At 42.1% G+C, this 20,424-nt stretch overlaps 1 protein-coding gene across 2 annotated transcripts; it reads left to right on the top strand.

The window, feature by feature from the left end:
• The first annotated feature begins 207 nt into the window (after positions 1-207).
• Positions 208-20,414, top strand: polq (polymerase (DNA directed), theta). 2 transcript variants are annotated; one of them, XM_077570670.1, is made up of 34 exons: positions 208-487; positions 565-634; positions 719-1,059; positions 1,141-1,367; positions 1,771-1,947; positions 2,046-2,176; positions 2,256-2,412; positions 2,473-2,584; positions 2,772-2,973; positions 3,054-3,195; positions 4,477-4,623; positions 5,054-5,266; positions 5,361-5,503; positions 5,585-5,774; positions 6,788-6,930; positions 7,007-7,200; positions 7,459-7,583; positions 7,708-7,951; positions 8,085-9,360; positions 10,523-11,798; positions 11,869-12,000; positions 12,064-12,257; positions 13,066-13,273; positions 13,351-13,544; positions 13,621-13,749; positions 15,868-15,940; positions 16,029-16,149; positions 17,037-17,140; positions 17,238-17,422; positions 17,485-17,596; positions 19,136-19,260; positions 19,555-19,690; positions 19,781-19,887; positions 20,070-20,414. In XM_077570670.1, the coding sequence occupies exons 1-34, from the start codon at positions 420-422 to the stop codon at positions 20,181-20,183; spliced, it is 7,512 nt and encodes a 2,503-aa protein (XP_077426796.1). In that variant the 5' UTR covers positions 208-419; the 3' UTR covers positions 20,184-20,414. The 2 variants fall into 2 exon arrangements, with proteins under 2 accessions (XP_077426796.1, XP_077426795.1); XM_077570669.1 differs by having other exon boundaries at positions 15,766-15,940.
• Positions 20,415-20,424: the final 10 nt, after the last annotated feature.

Here is a 20,424-nt window from a genome sequence, read left to right as displayed (position 1 = left end):
CAATTTTATCAACTAATAAAAACAAACAAACGAAAAACAATAAATTAACAGTGCAAATATTTTTTGACTAATTCATTTACAGCTAATATTTATAAAAAGTCTGTAATTTATTACTAGTTGAAAAGTGCAGGAACAGCTGCGTGCTAGCATTTACCCCCGTCGGACTCTTTTCTTTGAAACACCTTAAGTCTAAGCCATAACGGCGGAACTTTTGATTTCTCGTAGTTACGTGCAAGCAGCGTGTATGTGTTATGTTTCCTCTCACAAATCAAAACAATCCTCTGTTGTTTTTCTTTTTACAAAGGTATTTTCTACCGTCATTCAAAAAGAGTTTATAAAACCGGCGACGGGGAGGAAAAAACCCGATGTCATGTTAAGCAACGGCAAACTTCAAACACGCTTATCAAAATCATCACAACATGAGTGCTCCTGGTCCCCTGAAGAGAAAATGCTACATGGGCCAGCACAAGATCAAAAAGAAAAAGTCGTAAGTTTTATTCTGTAGGTTTTAAATATATGCAAAAATATTGAAATATGACAACTTGTTGCTATCCAACATACCAGCGATGAGCCAACTCACAATGACAACTTGTTAAAGACAACCGACAATTTGTCAGGTAGAGGCGTTACAATGGTGAGTTTAGCTGGACATTAGTAAACTACTGCATTTGTCTCGTGACACATCTTACACAAGATGTCACTTGATTGTCTCCTGTAGGGTGTTGCACCCGGAGAGTCCACGCTGGCTCTCGATGAAGAGATCCTGCATGTAATGCAGACGGTCCCCCCAGGGAATAATGCACCTGACGCACAGCAAAAGATGCACGTTTCTACAGACGAAGAATTTCACAGCATTCAGGAAAATGCCTTGAAACAAAATGGCAAGAAACCATCTAGGAGAGCCAACTGCAAAGACCTCGCTCAACGACTTCTCTTTGGTGAGAACTTGAAGGAATCACAGCAGCCTGCTGGGTGTCAGAAAAGCAACAATTCATCACCAGCTCCTGCGTGCGTCCGAAAAGATACAAAAAGCCACCAAGGAGCTGAAACATCCACTTTGTGAGTCTTAACTTGCACTCATCTCCTATTTTTGCTTTTTTTATTTATTTAACTTTTGCTATCTTATTGTTTGTATTTCAGTAGGCAGAAGCTTTCCAGTAACAAGGACCAAAAAGGACTTGAGAATTCAAATGGAGGTCCATCTCATGATGCTTCTGGGGACTACATTTTGTTCAGTCCTATACACATCGCTGCTGCTGTGAAGAGGTCCAAACTGCAGCAATCACCACAAAATCAGTCCACCTCCGTGCTGACGGTTCCCAGCGGTTTACAACATTGTACTCTCAGTGACACCTTACCTCAGCCAGGTAAACGGCCTTATAGGCCAATGATCATGATCATGGATTCTTTGTTCTTTATGAACTAAAAGGTTCAAGTGTCATTCAATGTTAGGTACTTTCATCTTTAAAGGGGAAGTCAACTCACAAATTTCTTTTAGCACATCATCTAATTAAAATATTCAGATCATTTTAATCCATTTTATTGATTAACACCCCCCACCCCACCCATCCCCATTCAGTCATAGAAATGTAATCACATAAACATACTGTTGAATTAATACCCCTCTGACATTATAATATTTATAAGGCATAATTTTTGAAAGTCGTTTACACAGATACATTCATTCACACTGTCGCGTTCACCATTTTGTTGTTTTTTATTAACTGACGACATTTTACTGTGATTTCTGTGTTTTTGTTCCATGCACAGGTGTGGCCTTGTGTGTTCCTGACGCACAATCAGACAAGCTGTTGTTATCCAGTTGGGGGTTACCTACCCCAGTGTTGGAGTGTTACCGCAAACACAGAGTCACTCACATGTTTGACTGGCAGGCTCAGTGCCTCAGCCTTGGCCAGGTTCTGCAGGGAGGTAACTTGGTCTACTCTGGTAAGGCGCTGAGCATCTCTATTGAGTTAAAACAAGATATTATAAGTATATATATATTTTTTAATGTATTCTCCCTCTTTTTTTTCCTTTTTTTGGAGCTCCGACCAGTGCTGGAAAGACTCTGGTGTCTGAGTTGCTGATGCTGAAGCGTGTATTGGAGACTAAAAGAAAAGCTCTCCTGATTTTGCCATTTGTTTCTGTGGCCAAAGAGAAGATGCACTACCTTCAGGTGAAGAGTAGGAAACAGATTATGGTCGGTGATCTTTTTGTGTAAATGGTGTATTTCATAGGTATCTGTGGCCCTGCAGAGTATATTTGAAGAGGCTGGCGTGCGTGTGGACGGTTTCATGGGAAGCACATCTGCTGCTGGTGGCTTTGCCGCTGTGGATGTGGCTGTCTGCACTATAGAGAAGGCCAACTCTCTCATTAACAGGCTAATAGAGGAAGGCAACATGGATTTACTAGGTAACATGAATGTGAAATTCAGCTTGTGATCATGTCTGACTTTTACATGTACGCCTCTAGGTATGGTTGTGGTGGATGAGTTGCACATGGTCGGAGATTCCGGAAGAGGATATCTACTTGAACTTCTCCTGACAAAAATTCGCTATGTTGCACAGAAGCGCAGTACTACTGGGTTTGTGTCTTGCGTGTGTAACAGTGGCATGAAAACTGCATTTGTAAAAGTCGATTTTTTGTCTCATGACTTGGTGGAAAAGTGGTTTGCATGTCTGTTTCACAGTTTTGAGATTCAACGTTTGAATTTTATGTGCCTTGTGAGTGTGCATTCTTTAAATTCAGACAGATCTCCTGTTTTCCGATAGGTCACTTTCTGAAGGAGTGCAGGTCGTAGGTATGAGTGCCACTTTGCCCAACTTGTCCCTCCTGGCCGACTGGTTAGGTGCAGAGCTTTACCAGACCGACTACAGACCGGTACCCTTGCACGAGCATCTAAAGGTGGGCTGCAACATCTACGACAAGAGCCTCTCTGTGGTTCGACAGTTCACTTCAGCACTCCAAATAAAGGTACAGTAAATGATACTAAGAATTGGTCATAAATATAAAAAAAAAAAGCCTTTTTAATCCGCGCTACTGCGTTCATTAAGGGCGATGACGAGCACATAGTCAGTTTGTGTTATGAGACGGTGCGGGAGGGACATTCCGTGTTGCTGTTCTGCCCCTCCAAGAACTGGTGCGAGAAACTGGCTGACAGTATCGCCAGAGAGTTCTACCATCTAAAACATACTGGTATGTTCCTGTTTTGTACATTTACTACTCAATATTGTATGTGGCTATTTTTCCTTGACTGTTTTAATTACCAATTCACCTGTTTGACTGCGTGCTAGTTGTACCATAATTTACAGCGTAAGTAATAAGACTTAGAACCTTGAACATCATTTTCAAATACTAGCTAGTTAGTAGATCTTACTCCTGCTAAGGATTTTCCAAGAGTGTATGGCTGCAGCGTGAAGACCTCAACACTCATGCAGACCTCGACAGTGGAAGCTCGGATGAATTTCAAAATAAAATGTAACCTAAAGCTCATACTTACGTCGATACCTCGACTTGATGAGCGGAAGCTCGATCGGTTAGCGGAAGTAGTATTTAAACGTTTATATGGTTTTAAGGGTTAGGTTTAGAATTAGCTGCTAACATGACACGCTAACGTTATATCATAATATTATCTTAAGTTTAGCGGAAGTAATATTTAAATGTTTATATGGTTTTGGGTTAGGCTTAGGGTTGGGGTTAGCTGCTAACATGACACGCTAACGTTAGATCATAATATTATCTAAAGTCTATTTTTGTAGATAGACTTTTGCATAATAATGTAACTTACTTGTGACTCGTATTCTTCTTTTTCTTCTTCATTGGCACTCCATATTCTTATTTTGAAAAATAAAGATAGCTGCCGGCGCCGGCTTCAACAACTTCTGTTCATCGAGCTTCCGCTGATCGCGGTCCACATGAGCGTCGAGGTCTCAAGGCTGCAACCATACCCGACTCGGATTTTCATTGACATTGGTTATTGATTTGTTTGTTCATATGCTAGAGCTACTTCCTGCCAGCTACTATATCTGAGTCAAAACCAGATTGCATGTATGGCATTTAAACAGAAAATCCCATTTAAAATGTTCAGACAAATATTCTGTAGAATCTTATCTGATATCCCTCAGATCAGGTAGTGATTTGTTTTGCCTATTTTCCCTTGAATCCTGAAGAAATCCTACACCTGGATTTTAAAATGATCCTACTTAATAATTTCATATTAGTATACATTTAGGAAACAAATGTTGAGGCCTTGGCTGAGTTCTGCGTTTTCTATTTTTCTTCTTAGTCATGTTACAGTCCATAAATGTGAAAAATAGACTTTTTATTTGTTTCATTGTTTATTGGGCCCAAATGCCACAAGATTGTGCCAAAGTAATACTTGGACTCTTGGTTTAAAAAAAAAAAAAAACATGAATCAATGAATGCCGAGCCCCCTATATGCAAACGTTCACTGTATTTTGTGTTAATATATTTCAGAACGTGAGAGCGATTCAGAACCCCAACCAGTGTGCTTGGATCAGGGGGGACTTTTGGATGTCATAGCCCAGTTGAGTCGAACTCCAGCAGGATTGGATCCCATTCTGAAGCGCACTGTTCCATGGGGCGTGGCCTTCCACCATGCTGGTAAACACAACCATCATCAAGTCAATTGAAAGGGGACCCTTTTTGTTTGTTTGTTTTACTGTCTTTAATGTTACAAAATAGACATTTTCTTTTTATCAAATTGCACAATAGCAATTTTATCTCACCAACCTGTCGAATGACCAAACCCAGAAAACAGTTTCAGTAGGGGGCGGTACAGGTTGAAACGTCTGCCCCCGAGATAAAGAAAAATGGGTGTATTAATCTGCTTAAATCTTATTCCATGAAAATAAAAGTTATAAAAAAAAAAAAAACGTGATTAGATTAGTGGAGGCACATTTTGAATTCCTGTTTAAATAGTCAATTTTCCATAATAGGTCCCATAAATATAAACATGTAATTCACTACAGCCAGAAAAGCTTGATGATGTTATAAAAGCGAAGTGGAATCTGAATAAAATGTGTCTCTGCAGGTCTGACTTTTGACGAACGTGACGTGTTGGAGGGAGCATTTCGTCAAGGCATGGTCAGGGTCTTGGCTGCCACCTCCACCCTCTCATCAGGGGTCAATCTCCCCGCCCGCAGGGTCATCATTCGAACCCCGACCTTCAACGGCCACTTGCTGGACCCGCTTACATACAAACAGATGGCTGGACGAGCAGGGAGGAAAGGAGTGGACACCACGGGTATGAAAGAAGTTAGACAGATGTAGACAACACCACATAGGCGACGGAAAACAATCACGTTTGTTGAATCATGATGAGTTTTTCCTTATTCCAGGTGAGAGTGTGCTGGTGTGTAAGGAGGCAGAGCGTCAGAAAGGTATTAGCCTCCTCACAGGTGCTCTTCAACCAATCAGGAGCTGCTTGGTGAAAAGGGAGGGAGAAGGTGTCACCACCAGCATGCTGCGAGCCATTCTGGAGGTCTGATTGTCACTGATTGATGACATTTGCTACATTGGTGTCATTTTTAGTCATATATTACCTCATCGCCCCTATCGGCAGATTATTGTTGGAGGTGTAGCCAGAACTCCACAGGATGTGAGGTTATATGCCTCATGTTCACTTCTGGCTGCCAGTACGAAATGTAACAGCAAAGAGGAGACGAAGGGAGAGAGCAACAAGGGGGCAATTGAGGCCTGTGTCGAATGGCTCATGGAGAATGAATTTATCAGTGTCCAAAAAGACGGACAAGGTAAGTGGACACATTCCATTTTAGTTTTAGATAGGCTGCAATTCCTCAAGTGTACCAAAAAATATTTGACACCTGGGAATATGTTTATGATTTTTTTTTTAATATATATATAAAGATTGTTAAGTGTTGACAATAAATGCTCATTGTAGCATAGCCAATACAACAAATACTGTTTAAGACGGTAGTTGTCACATGAGTTGAACATTTGATGGAAAAACCTCGACTGAGCAACCTAAATTGAGAGAGCAGGGCTGGATGCATGGAAGCAACCTCGAACACATGTAAGAACAGCTTGCACGGAAGAAAGCTTGCATGGAAGAGTCAGGACAGGAAACCTCAATGTGCTCAGAGAAAACCTCGGCTACGGAACATCGACGTACTGACAAAAGTGTCAATCGGTAACTCTTTAGGGCAATGCACAATTCTATATAACAGAATAAATGCTTATATATGGCAAAACAAGTGACTAGACAAACTAAGAGGGACTAATACAATACTATAGCAACTGCATAGCAACTGACAACATTATCACCATAAGGGACATGGTAACTGCATAGCAACTACAGAATAAGAGTGACTAGACAAAGACAAACTAAGAGTGGCTCATACATCATCATAAGGGACATAGCAAATGTTTATAACTACAAATATCACAAGGGACATAGCAACTTCATAGCAACTGACATTATCATGAAGGACATTGTAACTACAAAATAAGAGTAACTAGACAAACTTAAAGCGGGTAATACATCATCATCAACTACAAATATAATCACAAGGGAAATAGCAACTGCATAACAACTCTCAACATCATATGACCCCATGACCCAACCCAAAAACAGCTATAACAAATATGATACAGACAGTACTATTGTAGACCATAAAATACTAAATCCAATAATAACCATACTGGTATGAATGTATTCACTGTCTAAAGCCTCTCTTCAACAACAAATTCTTGGCTGGGGTATTCAAGCACCAATCCACTTGGCTTTGTTTGTGTGCATTTACAGAGGAGCAATACTGTCCCACTCAGCTCGGTGCTGCCACTCTGTCGTCCTCCCTCTCTCCTGCCGAGGCGCTTGGAATATTTGCAGATCTCCAGCGGGCTATGAAGGGCTTTGTACTGGAAAATGACCTGCACATTCTCTATCTGGTATTGTTTAAAGTAAAAGTTATACAAATCCAATTTCACTTGTACCATAAATATTATTGGAAACTTTCCCCACCAGATCACTCCACTGTATGCAGAATGGACCACAATAGATTGGTATCAGTTCTTCTGTCTGTGGGAGCAGCTGTCCTCATCGATGAAGAGAGTGGCCGAGTTAGTGGGCGTCCAGGAGGGTTTCCTGGCTCGCTCAGTCGGGGGGAAACTTGTCGCCAAGACTGAGATGCAACGCAGACAAATGGCAATTCACAAAAGGTAATGCATACATTTACATTATGTAAAGATGCAAAAGCAATATAATTACAGCGTGTCACTGATTGGCTGAATGCAGGAGTGTAAAGGGTTAGCATAATGCTAATGCGAGGTTTACTGTATATTCTTTAGTAGAAAATTGCAACGTTTTAATGAATTTATTTCTGTTTGTCAAAACCAAATTTACATTCACGGATACTAATTTCAAGATGTTTACATCAATAAGAATGACATCCATCTTTTTTGGTGTGCCCTCCACAGGTTCTTCACCACTCTCGTACTGCAGGATCTGGTAAAAGAGGTACCTTTGGGAGCAGTGGCATCCAAATACAACTGCAATCGAGGGCAGTTGCAGTCTCTCCAACAGTCTGCCGCCACATATGCAGGTACTCAAAATCAATGCATGAAAAACTGTACATACTAATATGTTCAAATTTAGCTGAAATACGACAAGTACATCAAAAGGCACAGCATTATTATTTAATGGCTGTTGCTTCATTCATCCCTTAGGTATGGTGACAGTGTTCTGCAGGCGTCTGGGCTGGGGCAACATGGAGCTGCTGCTGTCGCAGTACCAGACCAGGCTGAGCTTCGGCGTCCAACGTGAGCTCGTGGACCTGGTAAGGGTTTCCCTTCTGACTGCGACGAGGGCCCGAGCTCTCTACGCACAAGGCTTGTGCACTGTCGCCGAACTTGCCAGAGCTTCAGTCACTGATGTGGAGAAAGCTCTGAGGAACGCTGTCCCGTTTAAGAGGTAGGAGTGACTGTGAGTATGTAAAATGTCGTTTTTGAACTGAAACTGCAGCAAACCCCCGCAGACATCTATATCACAGTCCCATTATGGTGCAGATTTTGCGTACACAAAGAACATTTTGGGTTTTCCTCAGCTCCAAGCGTGCAGTGGATGAGAGCGAAGTGGAGGCTGTGGAGCGACGGAACCTCCGCTGCGTGTGGGTGAGCGGCGGGCGGGCTCTGACCGAGCAGGAGGCGGCCGTTGCGATTGTATCGGAGGCAAAGCTCCTCCTTCAGGGAGACCTGGCACAGCTGGGCATTCGGTGGGACCCGGCAACTCTTCCCTCTGGTGCTCCTGCTCTCCGTAGCCCGCAAAAAGGTCAGGCTGATGGTATTAAAGACCACCAAGAGGAAGATACTGTTCAGATAAACAAGATGGACATGACAGTTATCAAGACAAAAGTAGAGAAGCAAAGCAAGAAGGACTTGAGTGCAAGAGAAAAGTCAGGCCATGAAGTTCTTGCGTGTAGTGTGACAGAAGGAAAGAATGAACAGAGAAAGGAATCCAAAGCTGGTGAAACAGAAAGTGATGATAAGCTGGAAAAGAAAGCGCCAAGAAGCAAGGAGGCGCAAACATTAGTTTCAATCCGAAAGGACACACATCAGCCAAATGGTCCAGTGAGAAGTATGACACAAGAATTGGCTGAGATTCTGTCCAGCCCGATGCTTCAACTCCAACAACCTCCTGAGCCGGATCTGCCCCTACTGCCTCTTCCCCGGTTGAGAGCGCCAAGTTCCAGGTTAGAAAAAGACCCAATTATTCACACAAAGACATCAGATGTTGATGATGCCTCAAGGCTTGGGGTATTACCGATGCAGCCAGGGAAACTGAAGCATTCAAGGATCCTCAACAAAGTCCTTCAATCCATCCAAACTGACAAAAAGCCACAAGACTCTATCAGGCTGACTTCACGTGCCTTAAACGCTGTTGATTTTTTACCTGGTTCTGCTCAAGAGGCCCTAACGACACTTCCTCTGGATAAACAAGACATGTCCGACTCTTCTCGTCCTGCCTCAGCCTCATTATTCACACCTGAGACCAAGCGAAGATGTGTGGAGGATGCAGAGGCGGACACATTTTCATCTCCAGATCTCTACGCAGGAAAGGATCCAAATGAAGACTTGCAGCTAGAGCTTAAACAGGGAGAAGAAATGTTTGTTGACAGTTTTGAATTGGACACGCAGACGGAACGGATATTTGTCCAGCCAGAATTAGAAAACCACGATAGAAATGATGGACATCCGCGTGATTTGAACGGGATTCAGGCAATGGCAGAAGCTGGAGTTGAAGCCCCCAACAGCAAACGCCTCCTGTTCAATATTTCTCTGACCGACAGCCAAATGGGGCTCATTCTTGACACCAGTCATCAGGTGAGTCATGATCACCGCAACTATGTCATTTTCCCACATGTCCTTGTTTCCACCAAATGGTGTAGTTTGGTTCAGATCACTAGTTGTGTTCACTCTTAAAACATTTCGGCCAAAAATAACCCAACTTGGGTCAAAAATGGACTGACCTAATTTTTGGGTCAAATGAACGACCAAAAAATAGGTTGTTTTGTGCGTTATTCATTTTACCCAACTTTCTGCACCTTTAAAACTGCTAGGTTTGGTTTGGTCAAAAATTGGACCGACCCATTAACTTGATTTGACCCAACCTTCTGGGTTGTTTTGACCCAGCACTTGGTCATTTTCTATACAAAACCCCCACCCTCACACCCTAAAATCCCAAAATAGAATATAGACCCAAGTAATTGACTTCTCCCCCCCCCCTTTTTTTTTGTTTAACCCAAATTGGGTTAAATTACCCAACTGTTCTAAAATTATTCACCTAATCCACTTTTTTGGTTACATTTGGGCAAGTCTCTTTTAACCCAACTGTTTTTCCCTAACCCTAGCCTTTTTCAAAAATGGACCGACCACAATTTGGGTCAATTAGACCCAACTTCTTGGGTGAAATGAATAACCCACAAAGCATGATTCCCATAGTTGGGTTATTTTTTGACGTGAAATATGAATTATCAGCTACTGTAAAGCCAGGTACACACATACAGATTTTTAACATCTTAACCAATTTTGGAAATGTGAGAGACCCCAAACATAACGAGGAAAAAATATCTAATACTTTGGATGTGAAAGGTTTACACATAATTGTTCAAAAACAATATCTAAAAAAAACAGTTGGGTCAAAAATAGCCCAAATTGGGTTAAAAAGAAACTGACCCAAATTTAACCCAAAATGTTGGGTCAAGTGATTAACCCCACGAAAAAAGGGCTGTTTTGTGGGTTATCCATTTGATCCTACTTTTTGGATTAAAGAAATAACCCCAAAAGTTGTGGCAGTCCCTTTTTGACTCAATTTAGGTTATTTTTGACCCAACTGTTTAAAGAGTGGAACAGTAACAAAATCTGATCTTGATTGATGGGATGGCTATGTAAATACTCTGATAACATCATAAAAGCTTAGTGCTTTTTCCATATCACGAGAATTAAGTGGTAATTAATGGTATATTCGGTTGTGTTGTTTCCGCAGAATTCTACTGACCATAACGCCGCCGCTGCTGCTGTGGAGGATCCAAACAGAAGCAGCAGCTTCTTGTTCGACAGTCTGTATGTGAACTCTCTGAGCCCGCACCAGACGGACGAGGATCGATTAGCCAACGGGGAGCAGGACAGCCCACAAGCGAGGGGCATCCACCCCCGACTGTCCCCCCAGGAGAAACGTCGCAGCGAGCTCCTCGTCAACCAGGAGGCGGAGAAGCATGAAGCGATCCAGTGGGGCGAGTCCTCTTTCAACCTGTCGGAGTGGGGCGACTCTTTGCTGGTGGGCGAGCATTTTCTGGAGAGGCAGGAAGCCGGACACCTGGAAGGTCACGTTCTTCCTGACCAGCACCTAACATCCGCGCAAGCTGACCAACAATGTTTACCACCCGGAATGAGCAAGGGAAGGCTAAGTGAGGAATGTGACAAGAAGGAACAGGAAGGTGAAATCATCTCTGTATCGTCCGACGACGTCGTTTCAAAACAATCACTTGCACCTCACATCACCTTGCATTGCAGTCCTGGTCTGCAGGAGATATTCGATTGCTGGCCCAGTATGTCTGATCAGCCTGTGCAAAACAGTACATTGGGCCACATGGACAATAATAAGCAAATTCCTCCTTTATGCCAAGCACAGGCTCCCAGACAGTCTCCTCCTTCCATGCAGGAGAGGAGAAAATGCCCGAAGCCTATCAATACAAACCCCGAGTTAGATTCTGTTCAGCCACAAACATCAAGTGAGTCAACAGAGATCGGAACGCAAAGGTTGGGCTGTGCTGGAGACTTGATACCACCCACTCAGGAGACACCATCTGTGACACCCAGAATAAAGCTCACCACTACGTCTATCCAGTCGCCTGTCACCCTCCAGCCGCTCAGTCAGTCGACCCCCTCGGGCATTTTACCTGGGAAAACTCCAAAATGTCCCACCAGTGATCTGCCAGGAGCTTTTTCCAAATCCGCGCGTGAAACAGAGCAGCGCACCAAGGGGACATCCGGTTCCCGACACCAGTCTCCCACAAACCCCAACCGAAGTCCTTCTCCGGACTCCTACGAGGGTTTCTCCCTTCAGCTCTCCCAAGATGCATCGCTCTCCTCCAGTAACTGTAGCGCGTTCTCCATCATCGACGTTTCAAGTGACAAGTATCTTTTCGACACCTTCGTCAAGGAGTGGGAAACCAAAGAACGCTACTCTCTGGCTTTGGCCTGTGAAAGGGTCGAACACCAGCTGGAGACAGAAGTGGAAATGGGAGGGAAGGATAAGAGAGGTAATCAATGCAGTTGTTTTTTGCATTTGCGGGAAAATGTGATTAGTGTGGATGCGCTTTGTGTCAACAGCACAACCAAAGTTCCAAGGTGCTGATGGTTTTCCTGTAAGAGGCAGTGATGGACTGCTGCTGACTGGACTGTCTGTCTGCTGGGGAGCAAGAGATGCATTCTACGTATCCTTTCAGCGAAAGCAAAACAAAGGTACACACACACACACACACACACACGCAGGAATGAGGTCACACAGTTTTTATTGTTTCTCAGGATTGAGTTTAAGTCTTGCCCCTCCGGATCTGGATGAGGGTTTACCAGTGGGTGCGAGGCTCGAGCATGTGAAGGCCCTACTCAGCCGGCCTTCAGCTGCCGCCACGGTTGTCACGTATGACGTCATCCAAATGTACAAGAAGCTGGTGCTGAGCTGCGGCATCAGCTTGGAGGGGAAATGTGAAGACCCCAAGGTAAGAGCACAATACGAGTGAGAAAGAAAGAGTGCTATTTTTCTTAGTTAAATTTTTTTTTTTTTTTAAATGTATTTATTTTTTATTCTACTTGTTGTATTTTATTGACTGTTTTTAATTATAGTTGGTTTTAGACTTTATGTGTATGGTACTGTGCGGATCTCAATGTGCCGCACTTTGGAAATAGTAGTTTATAAAATGTGCTATAGAAATAAAGTGGATTGGATTAGTTGGGAAAAATGTGTACTAAATGAAATAGTGGCATTTATTTTTATTTTTTTATATATATATACAGGAATATATATTTTGGGGGGCTTTTTAGCAGGACATATTAATTTCAATGGGTGATTGAGATTCAAGTGATTTGAGTTAAGAGTAGAATAAAAACTCATAAGCCAAGGTAACACTGTGCACTTACTCTAATGCCCTGACAAGTAGGAAAGGAGAGCCACTGTTGCTGATGTATGGCCCATCACATTTCAACTGAGCAAATATTATTGCCCTATAAAGTCACATACTACACCAGAGGTGGGCATCGAGGGCCAGAGTCCTGCAGGTTTTGCAGGTTGCCTTCCTCCAACACAGCTGATATATGATCAGCTCATCAGCAAGCTCTGCATAAGCCTGATAATGAGCCTGTTGATTGGAATCAGCTTGCGTTGGAAGTGAGAAACCTCCAAAACCTGCAGGACTACGGCCCTCGAGGACCGAGATTGCCCACCTCTGTACTACACCATGCTTGATATAATTCGTCTTCAAACGCCATTTGCTGTCTTCCTAATGTTTGCTGATGTTTTTTTCCCCCGAGGTGGCGTGCTGGCTGATGGACCCCGGCACTGAGGCAAGGACTCTAGCTAATATGATCACGGTCTACTGTCCAGAAGAGCTCCCTCTGTTGGACGGCCTTGGGAATGCGCACGCCCACTGTCCCCGCGTGAGGGCCGCGACCACTAGTGTGCTTGTATACGCCGTCATGAACCATCTCAACACTCTTCTCGACAAAGATGGCATGCTTGGTATGATTAGATAAGATGTAAGATACGTTGTGAGCAATTTTGACTTGACATGTCATGTCATGTCACGGCCTGCGCAGAATCCTTCCGGAGCGTCGAGATGCCATCGCAAGTGTGTCTGGCTCTGCTGGAACTTAACGGAGTGGGCTTCAGTGTAGATGAGTGTGAGAGACAAAAGCATGTGATGCAAGCCAAACTGGCAGAGCTAGAATCTCAAGCGTACGAGCTGGCGGGGCACAGCTTCTCCCTTACCTCCGTCGATGACATAGCGCAGGTTAGTTTTATTTGCTTAGAGGAGAGTCTAGGAAGCATGAAATCTTAAGTGTCTCATCACGCACGTCCTTGTTTAGATTTTGTTCTTCGAGCTCCATCTACCTCCAAACGGTGAGATAGGAGCATCAAAGAGCAAGAAGACCCTCGGATACACCCGCCGAGGTGGAGGCAGAGTTCGGCTCGGGAAGCAATTCAGTACAACCAAGGTGAACCGCTTTTTTTTTCTTTTCTTTGAAGAGTCCCTCTAAACCAGGGATGGGCGACTGTTGTCCTCCAGGGGCGCAATCCAGCAGGTTTTCCATGTTTCCGTCCTCCAACACAACAGATACAAATCATCAGGATTAAGGCTGTCACTATCACATTACATCAAATAATCCCCCCACCCTCTACACATTTTTTTTCTCCTTTAAGTTTCAATGTGAGTTGAATGGCGTGGATATAAATACGTTACTAATTATTTATTATCTTCTGTGCATAAGCATTATTAAACATCAACAAAATTAGCCTATTCTAAACGGTTAGCAATCGCGATTAGCATTAGCACGCTAGTGATTACACTTAAAATAAACAAACTACCACCATTTAGTTCACACATACATCATTATATTTACATGAGTTGAATTGAGTGGATATAATTACAAATTATTTATCATCTTCTGCGCATGATCAGTATTAAACACCAACAAAATTAGCCTATGCTAAACGGTTAGCAATCGCGATTAGCATTAGCACGCTAGTGATTACACTTAAAATAAACAAACTATCACCATTTAGTTCATACATACATCATTATATTTACATGAGTTGAATTGAGTGGATATAATTACAAATTATTTATCATCTTCTGCGCATGATCAGTATTAAACACCAACAAAATTAGCCTATGCTAGACGGTTAGCAATCGCGATTAGCATTAGCACGCTAGTGATTACACTTAAAATAAACAAACTACCACCATTTAGTTCACACATACATCATTATATTTACATGAGTTGAATTGAGTGGATATAATTACAAATTATTTATCATCTTCTGCGCATGATCAGTATTAAACACCAACAAAATTAGCCTATGCTAAATGGTTAGCAATCGCGATTAGCATTAGCACGCTAGTGATTACACTTAAGATAAACAAACTACCACCATTTAGTTCACACATACATCATTTTATTTACATGAGTTGAATTGAGTGGATATAATTACAAATTATTTATCATCTTCTGCGCATGATCAGTATTAAACACCAACAAAATTAGCCTATGCTAAACGGTTAGCAATCGCGATTAGCATTAGCACGCTAGTGATTACACTTAAAATAAACAAACTACCACCATTTAGTTCACACATACATCATTATATTTACATGAGTTGAATTGAGTGGATATAATTACAAATTATTCATCATCTTCTGCGCATGATCAGTATTAAACACCAACAAAATTAGCCTATGCTAAACGGTTAGCAATCGCGATTAGCATTAGCACGCTAGTGATTACACTTAAGATAAACAAACTACCACCATTTAGTTCACACATACATCATTATATTTACATGAGTTGAATTGAGTGGATATAATTACAAATTATTTATCATCTTCTGCGCATGATCAGTATTAAACACCAACAAAATTAGCCTATGCTAGACGGTTAGCAATCGCGATTAGCATTAGCACGCTAGTGATTACACTTAAAATAAACAAACTACCACCATTTAGTTCACACATACATCATTATATTTACATGAGTTGAATTGAGTGGATATAATTACAAATTATTTATCATCTTCTGCGCATGATCAGTATTAAACACCAACAAAATTAGCCTATGCTAAACGGTTAGCAATCGCGATTAGCATTAGGGCACTGGCAATTGCAATTTAAGGTAAACAAACACTAACCACCATTTAGTTCACACAGTTTTGACATGACGCGTAGTAGTTCCTGTCCACTGCGTGCGTCTGCAAAAAAGGTCTCTAGAAACATGGCAAACATGTTTCTGGCGGAGCTTTGAGGCAGACATCTTCAGTAAACCTATATTTAAAGTTGACTTATCGAAATTAGTCGACTAACACCCCCCCCAGCCCCCCAGAGCTAGTCAGGATCATTCTTACTTGCTGATGAGCTGATCATTTGAATGAGCTGTGTTGGAGGAGGGAAACATGGAAAACAGACCTCGTGGACTGGAGTTTCCCATCCCTGCTCTAAACTAAAGTGCTGTTGTCAGGATGTTCTAGAGAAGCTACGTCCTCTGCATCCGCTCCCAGGCGCGATTCTGGAGTGGAGGAGGATCACCAACGCTTTGACTAAAGTGGTGTTCCCGCTGCAGAGGGAGAAGCAGTATCACGCTACACTGGCCATGGATAGAATTTACCCCATAGCCCAGACACACACGGCTACAGGTGCACATCTAGGCCACTGCATGCAGACGGTCATCGAAAATATTCATATGCGTCTGTATTTGTATTTATTTTTCTTGTATTGCGTTAGGTCGAGTGAGTTTTACAGAGCCTAACATACAGAACGTCCCCAAAGACTTTGACATTGACATGCCCACTGTGGTGGGAGAGAGCCCACCTTTACAAGATGGCCGCTACAAGGGCAAGCATGGGTACGTCAACACTGCTTTGATAGACGGTGGACGGTAGACATGAGTTTACCGTACAAACAATGATAGTTGCAGGGATGTGATTTTTCCGCTAATTCGCGGAATTCCGCTTTTTTTTATCCCCCCCCCAAAAAAAAAAATCTGATTTTTTTTTTTTTTTTTTTTTGTACTTCATTGTGTATGCACATGACTCCGACAGATAACATCTTCTGCTATAACAAAGACATTTGTGGTATGCTCTAATATGAGTTACTTTTCATTTGGTCATGATACAATTATTTGTTCATGAAATTTGAACTCTTCAACATTATTTATGTGTTAACTTAGTAATCACATTAGTTAGATATGATGATATTCTCAGTGATAGTTTTTAAAAGCAAAGGCAGTCCAATGTTTTGGAATGTGACTGATTTTGAGTTGACTAAAACTGCCATTTTATATGGGATAGTTCAATATACATTGAAAATTTATGCTGTTGTTTTGTCTATTTCTTTGTCATGTGAGTGCATTGAAAGTACTTAAAAACACGGAAAACCCATGAGCTCCGGGGGGCTGCGCCCCCCTTGTCCCCCCACCAGGGCACTGCCCTGGACCTAGCTGGGTACCAGCGGCCCCCAGACCCCCGGCTAAATTTTCAGATAATTTCACTTTGGTCAAATCACATCCCTGTAGTTGTAATTGACACTGTCTGAGAGAGGGATTAACTGTACCGTATCATACTTAGTACATACTTTTTGTGTTAGCCTTGGTTGCTCTGCCCGACTGTCATATGGTGTTCCACAAGGTTCAATCCTGGGGCCTCTGCTGTTTTCACTGTATGTAGAAAGCATGACAGAGATGTGAGTACTTTGTGAGTACATTTTGCAAGAATCAAGCTTTTTATGTTGCAGGAAGAAGAGACGTTCTTTGGCCCCGTCGGTTCCCAACAGCGAGGCTGCCAATCGTGGCCCATCTTTCTCCGTCAGCATGAGACACGCTTTCGTAACCTTCTCAGGTGGTCCATGATGCATTTTAGTGTACGCGTTTTGCCTTTTCACACACAATTTCCCCACGTCTCACATTTTGCTGCGCACGGCCTCGTTTTGCTGCAGGCGGGATGATGTTGGCGGTGGATTACTCCCAGCTGGAGTTGAGGGTGCTGGCTCACCTGTCCAAAGATCAGCGTCTGCTGCAGGTGCTGAATGGGGGCGCCGACGTGTTTCGCTGCATCGCCGGCGAATGGAAAAGCGTCGACCCCGACACTGTCAATGACAATCTCAGACAGCAAGCCAAGCAGGTGCGTCAAGATTAACGTGTAACAACGTGGACATTCAAAATCACTTTTACTTGTTTTTCTAGATTTGCTACGGCATTATTTACGGGATGGGAGCCAAGTCTTTAGGGGAGCAGATGGGCGTGGAGGAGAACGATGCGGCCTGCTATATTGAAAGTTTCAAGGCCAGATACAAAGGTAGGCAACACATTGATACGATTGCTGTATGGTGGCAATGAACTCATTTCAACTCACGTTTCAACAAACAGCAGTCTTCAACAAAAAAAAGAGTATCCAAGCTGTTTATCGCCACTTCGTTGAAATTTACTGTCAAACTAAAGATAAAACAGAGAATTATCCATACTGTATTTAAAACAACTACCTAACCTTGCCTTCAGAAATTCTGCTAGCTTAATGCTAACACAGAAGAAGGTAGCTTTTGTTAACAATTTCCATGCTCAAATAAAAAACATAATTATGCTAATGTTAGCTATTGAAAAATTGCGTGGTAGCAATAAATAACAATCAGCTTGATAAGTGTTAGATATTGTAGCATTTTTAATTCTTCATTTTATTTTATTAAACATTGTTACACACTATGAACATCCCAATTCTTTATATTAACCTTGTCGAAATGTTTTGTGTCCTTAGTAGAGCAGAAGGTGTTGATCTCGGTATGGTCTGACCTTGGGCTGGTGCACATTGATTGGTCCAAAATTCCTTGTTTTATTTTGTACACGCACATTTCGGTCTTGAAAACAAAATTTGCTTTGAAATAACACACACACACACACTCTTTACTTTCTTCATCAGTCACGGCCACCGTAAATTTGGTTCAACTTGTTTGTGAGATTTTGTTATGGGGAAAAATAGAACCTTCAACTATATAACATATTCAGTCCCGAACACACACCCAAATCTGACCTTGTTTACGCCATCTGCTCTGGAAAAGTACTCAGAGATATGTTTTGTCTACAAATAAAAGAGAGGAGGTCCTTAAACTATAAAAGCCGTTCGACACCCGGAAGAAACACATTTGACGCTCTGAATCCCACGATGTTTAAGTGATGATAGAGGCTGTTATCTGTCCAGAGATCTCTGATTAATTAAAAATCATTTTTGCAAAGGTGTATTTTTCTTACATTAAATCTATCTTCATTTTTGGAACACACAAAGAGGACAAAATTCCTTAATTCCTTCAATAGTTCGCCTTTCCAGACTGACCCGACCAGCCACGCAACGCTCAAAGGTTGTGTTGTTTCTTGTTTAAGAATGCTTGTGAATGCAATGGGAAGGGAGGGAGTAGAGGCAGCCGTTTGTGTGTAATAAAGAAGGTAAAATTACAACCAATCTGCCGGTAACATACTTGAGAAACGTAACAGTGCTGTATAAAGAAAATACCCACTGGAAACAATGTAATTCAGTCCAATTGCAGACGCCTTGGACGTCCGGATTTCACGATATGCGCTTGGCCTCATGGGAAATGTGGTTCTTTCAAGGGAAATTAAAGAGAAAACAATACCGCTTTTGTCCAAAGGTGCCGCCATAATCAACGAAAACTGCTAATTTGTGCTACTTTCAAGCAAAAACTATTTAATTCTTTACATTTCACGCCATTATAACCATGACAATAAGGAACATTGCAAAACTAATACCTCTCAACATTGTCAATGAAAAATGAGCATTTTTTTTTAGCAACTCTTTTTTGGGTGTCATTCAATTGTTGTGTTTGCATAGGGATTAACTGTTTCCTCAGAGAAACGGTGAAGAAGTGCATCAAGGATGGTTACGTTCAGACTCTGATGGGACGTCGCAGATACCTTCCTGGAATCACCAGTACAAATCCTCATGTCAAAGCACACGTATGCATTCAAGTCAAGTTTTCAAAAATATAGGTGTCTGCTCTGTATTGTGGAAAATCCTGTTTAGCATAATGAAACACTTTTAGCCATCTACCTTTGTCAGATCACTTTGTAGCTTTTTTTTTTTTTTTTACATTTTCATCCAGATTCTGGGCTGAAAACCCAGATGACCACAAAATGACGTTTTTGTAGTTTCTTGCATATTGAGCATCAAGACTGACAGTTCAATTAGTGCAAAATGGGATCTACTGACAGTGATGTATAATGATGATTTTACTTCCCAATTCTATCCAGGCGGAGCGTCAGGCGGTGAACACAACTGTCCAAGGCTCAGCAGCAGACATTGTTAAACGCGCCACCATCAACATCCACAGGCGGCTGAGAAAAACATACCCGAAAGCTCCACTCTCTCACCAGCACACACATGCAGGTAACACACGCACGCACGCACGCACGCACTCAGTCAGGAAGGACCGTATCTCATAATTGTGCATGTGCGATGTCAAACTGTCTACTATAGGAACAGGCAGTTATCCTCGGAGAGGCGCACACTTGAGAGGAGCATACTTTGTCCTGCAGCTCCATGATGAACTCTTTTATGAAACAACAGAAGAGAATCTCATACAGGTATAGCAAATGTACACTCACTTACCACAACATCAGGTACAGCTGCGCCATCAAATGAGATCTAGTATCAAAATTTCTGCCTTTACAAAGATCATACGGTGGTCGAAAGAAATTTGTGTGAGTGGATATATAGCACTCGTATGTATGCGTGACCTAACAATTAATGTTCTGTTTCCTTCCAGGTGGCTCAGATAGTGAAGAGGGAGATGGAGTCAGCAGTAAAACTTTATGTGAAGCTAAAAGCCAAAGTAAAAGCAGGACCCAGTTGGGGCAATTTGCAGGACTTGGATATTTAATGTACTGTTCTATGTGTAGTCTGTCATATTTAAGTACAATATTTTTAATCACAGCGCTAAAGAATGAAATAATTACTTTTAAAGGTAAATGAACTGGGTGAACATATTTATTTGTACAGTATACTGTCAGCATGAGATTTAACTGTATTGACTTAGATAATATCTATGACACTGAGCAATGTAATGTAGAAACTAATTTATTAAAAAGCGTATGGTGCTTAAAACAAACAAGACTGACAGG

The sequence above is a fragment of the Vanacampus margaritifer genome, chromosome 7 (genome assembly GCF_051991255.1).
Source record: "Vanacampus margaritifer isolate UIUO_Vmar chromosome 7, RoL_Vmar_1.0, whole genome shotgun sequence".
Taxonomy (NCBI): Eukaryota; Metazoa; Chordata; class Actinopteri; order Syngnathiformes; family Syngnathidae; genus Vanacampus; species Vanacampus margaritifer.
The sequence above is the reverse complement of the archived record's forward strand: the minus strand, read 5'-3'. Positions and strand labels throughout refer to the sequence as shown.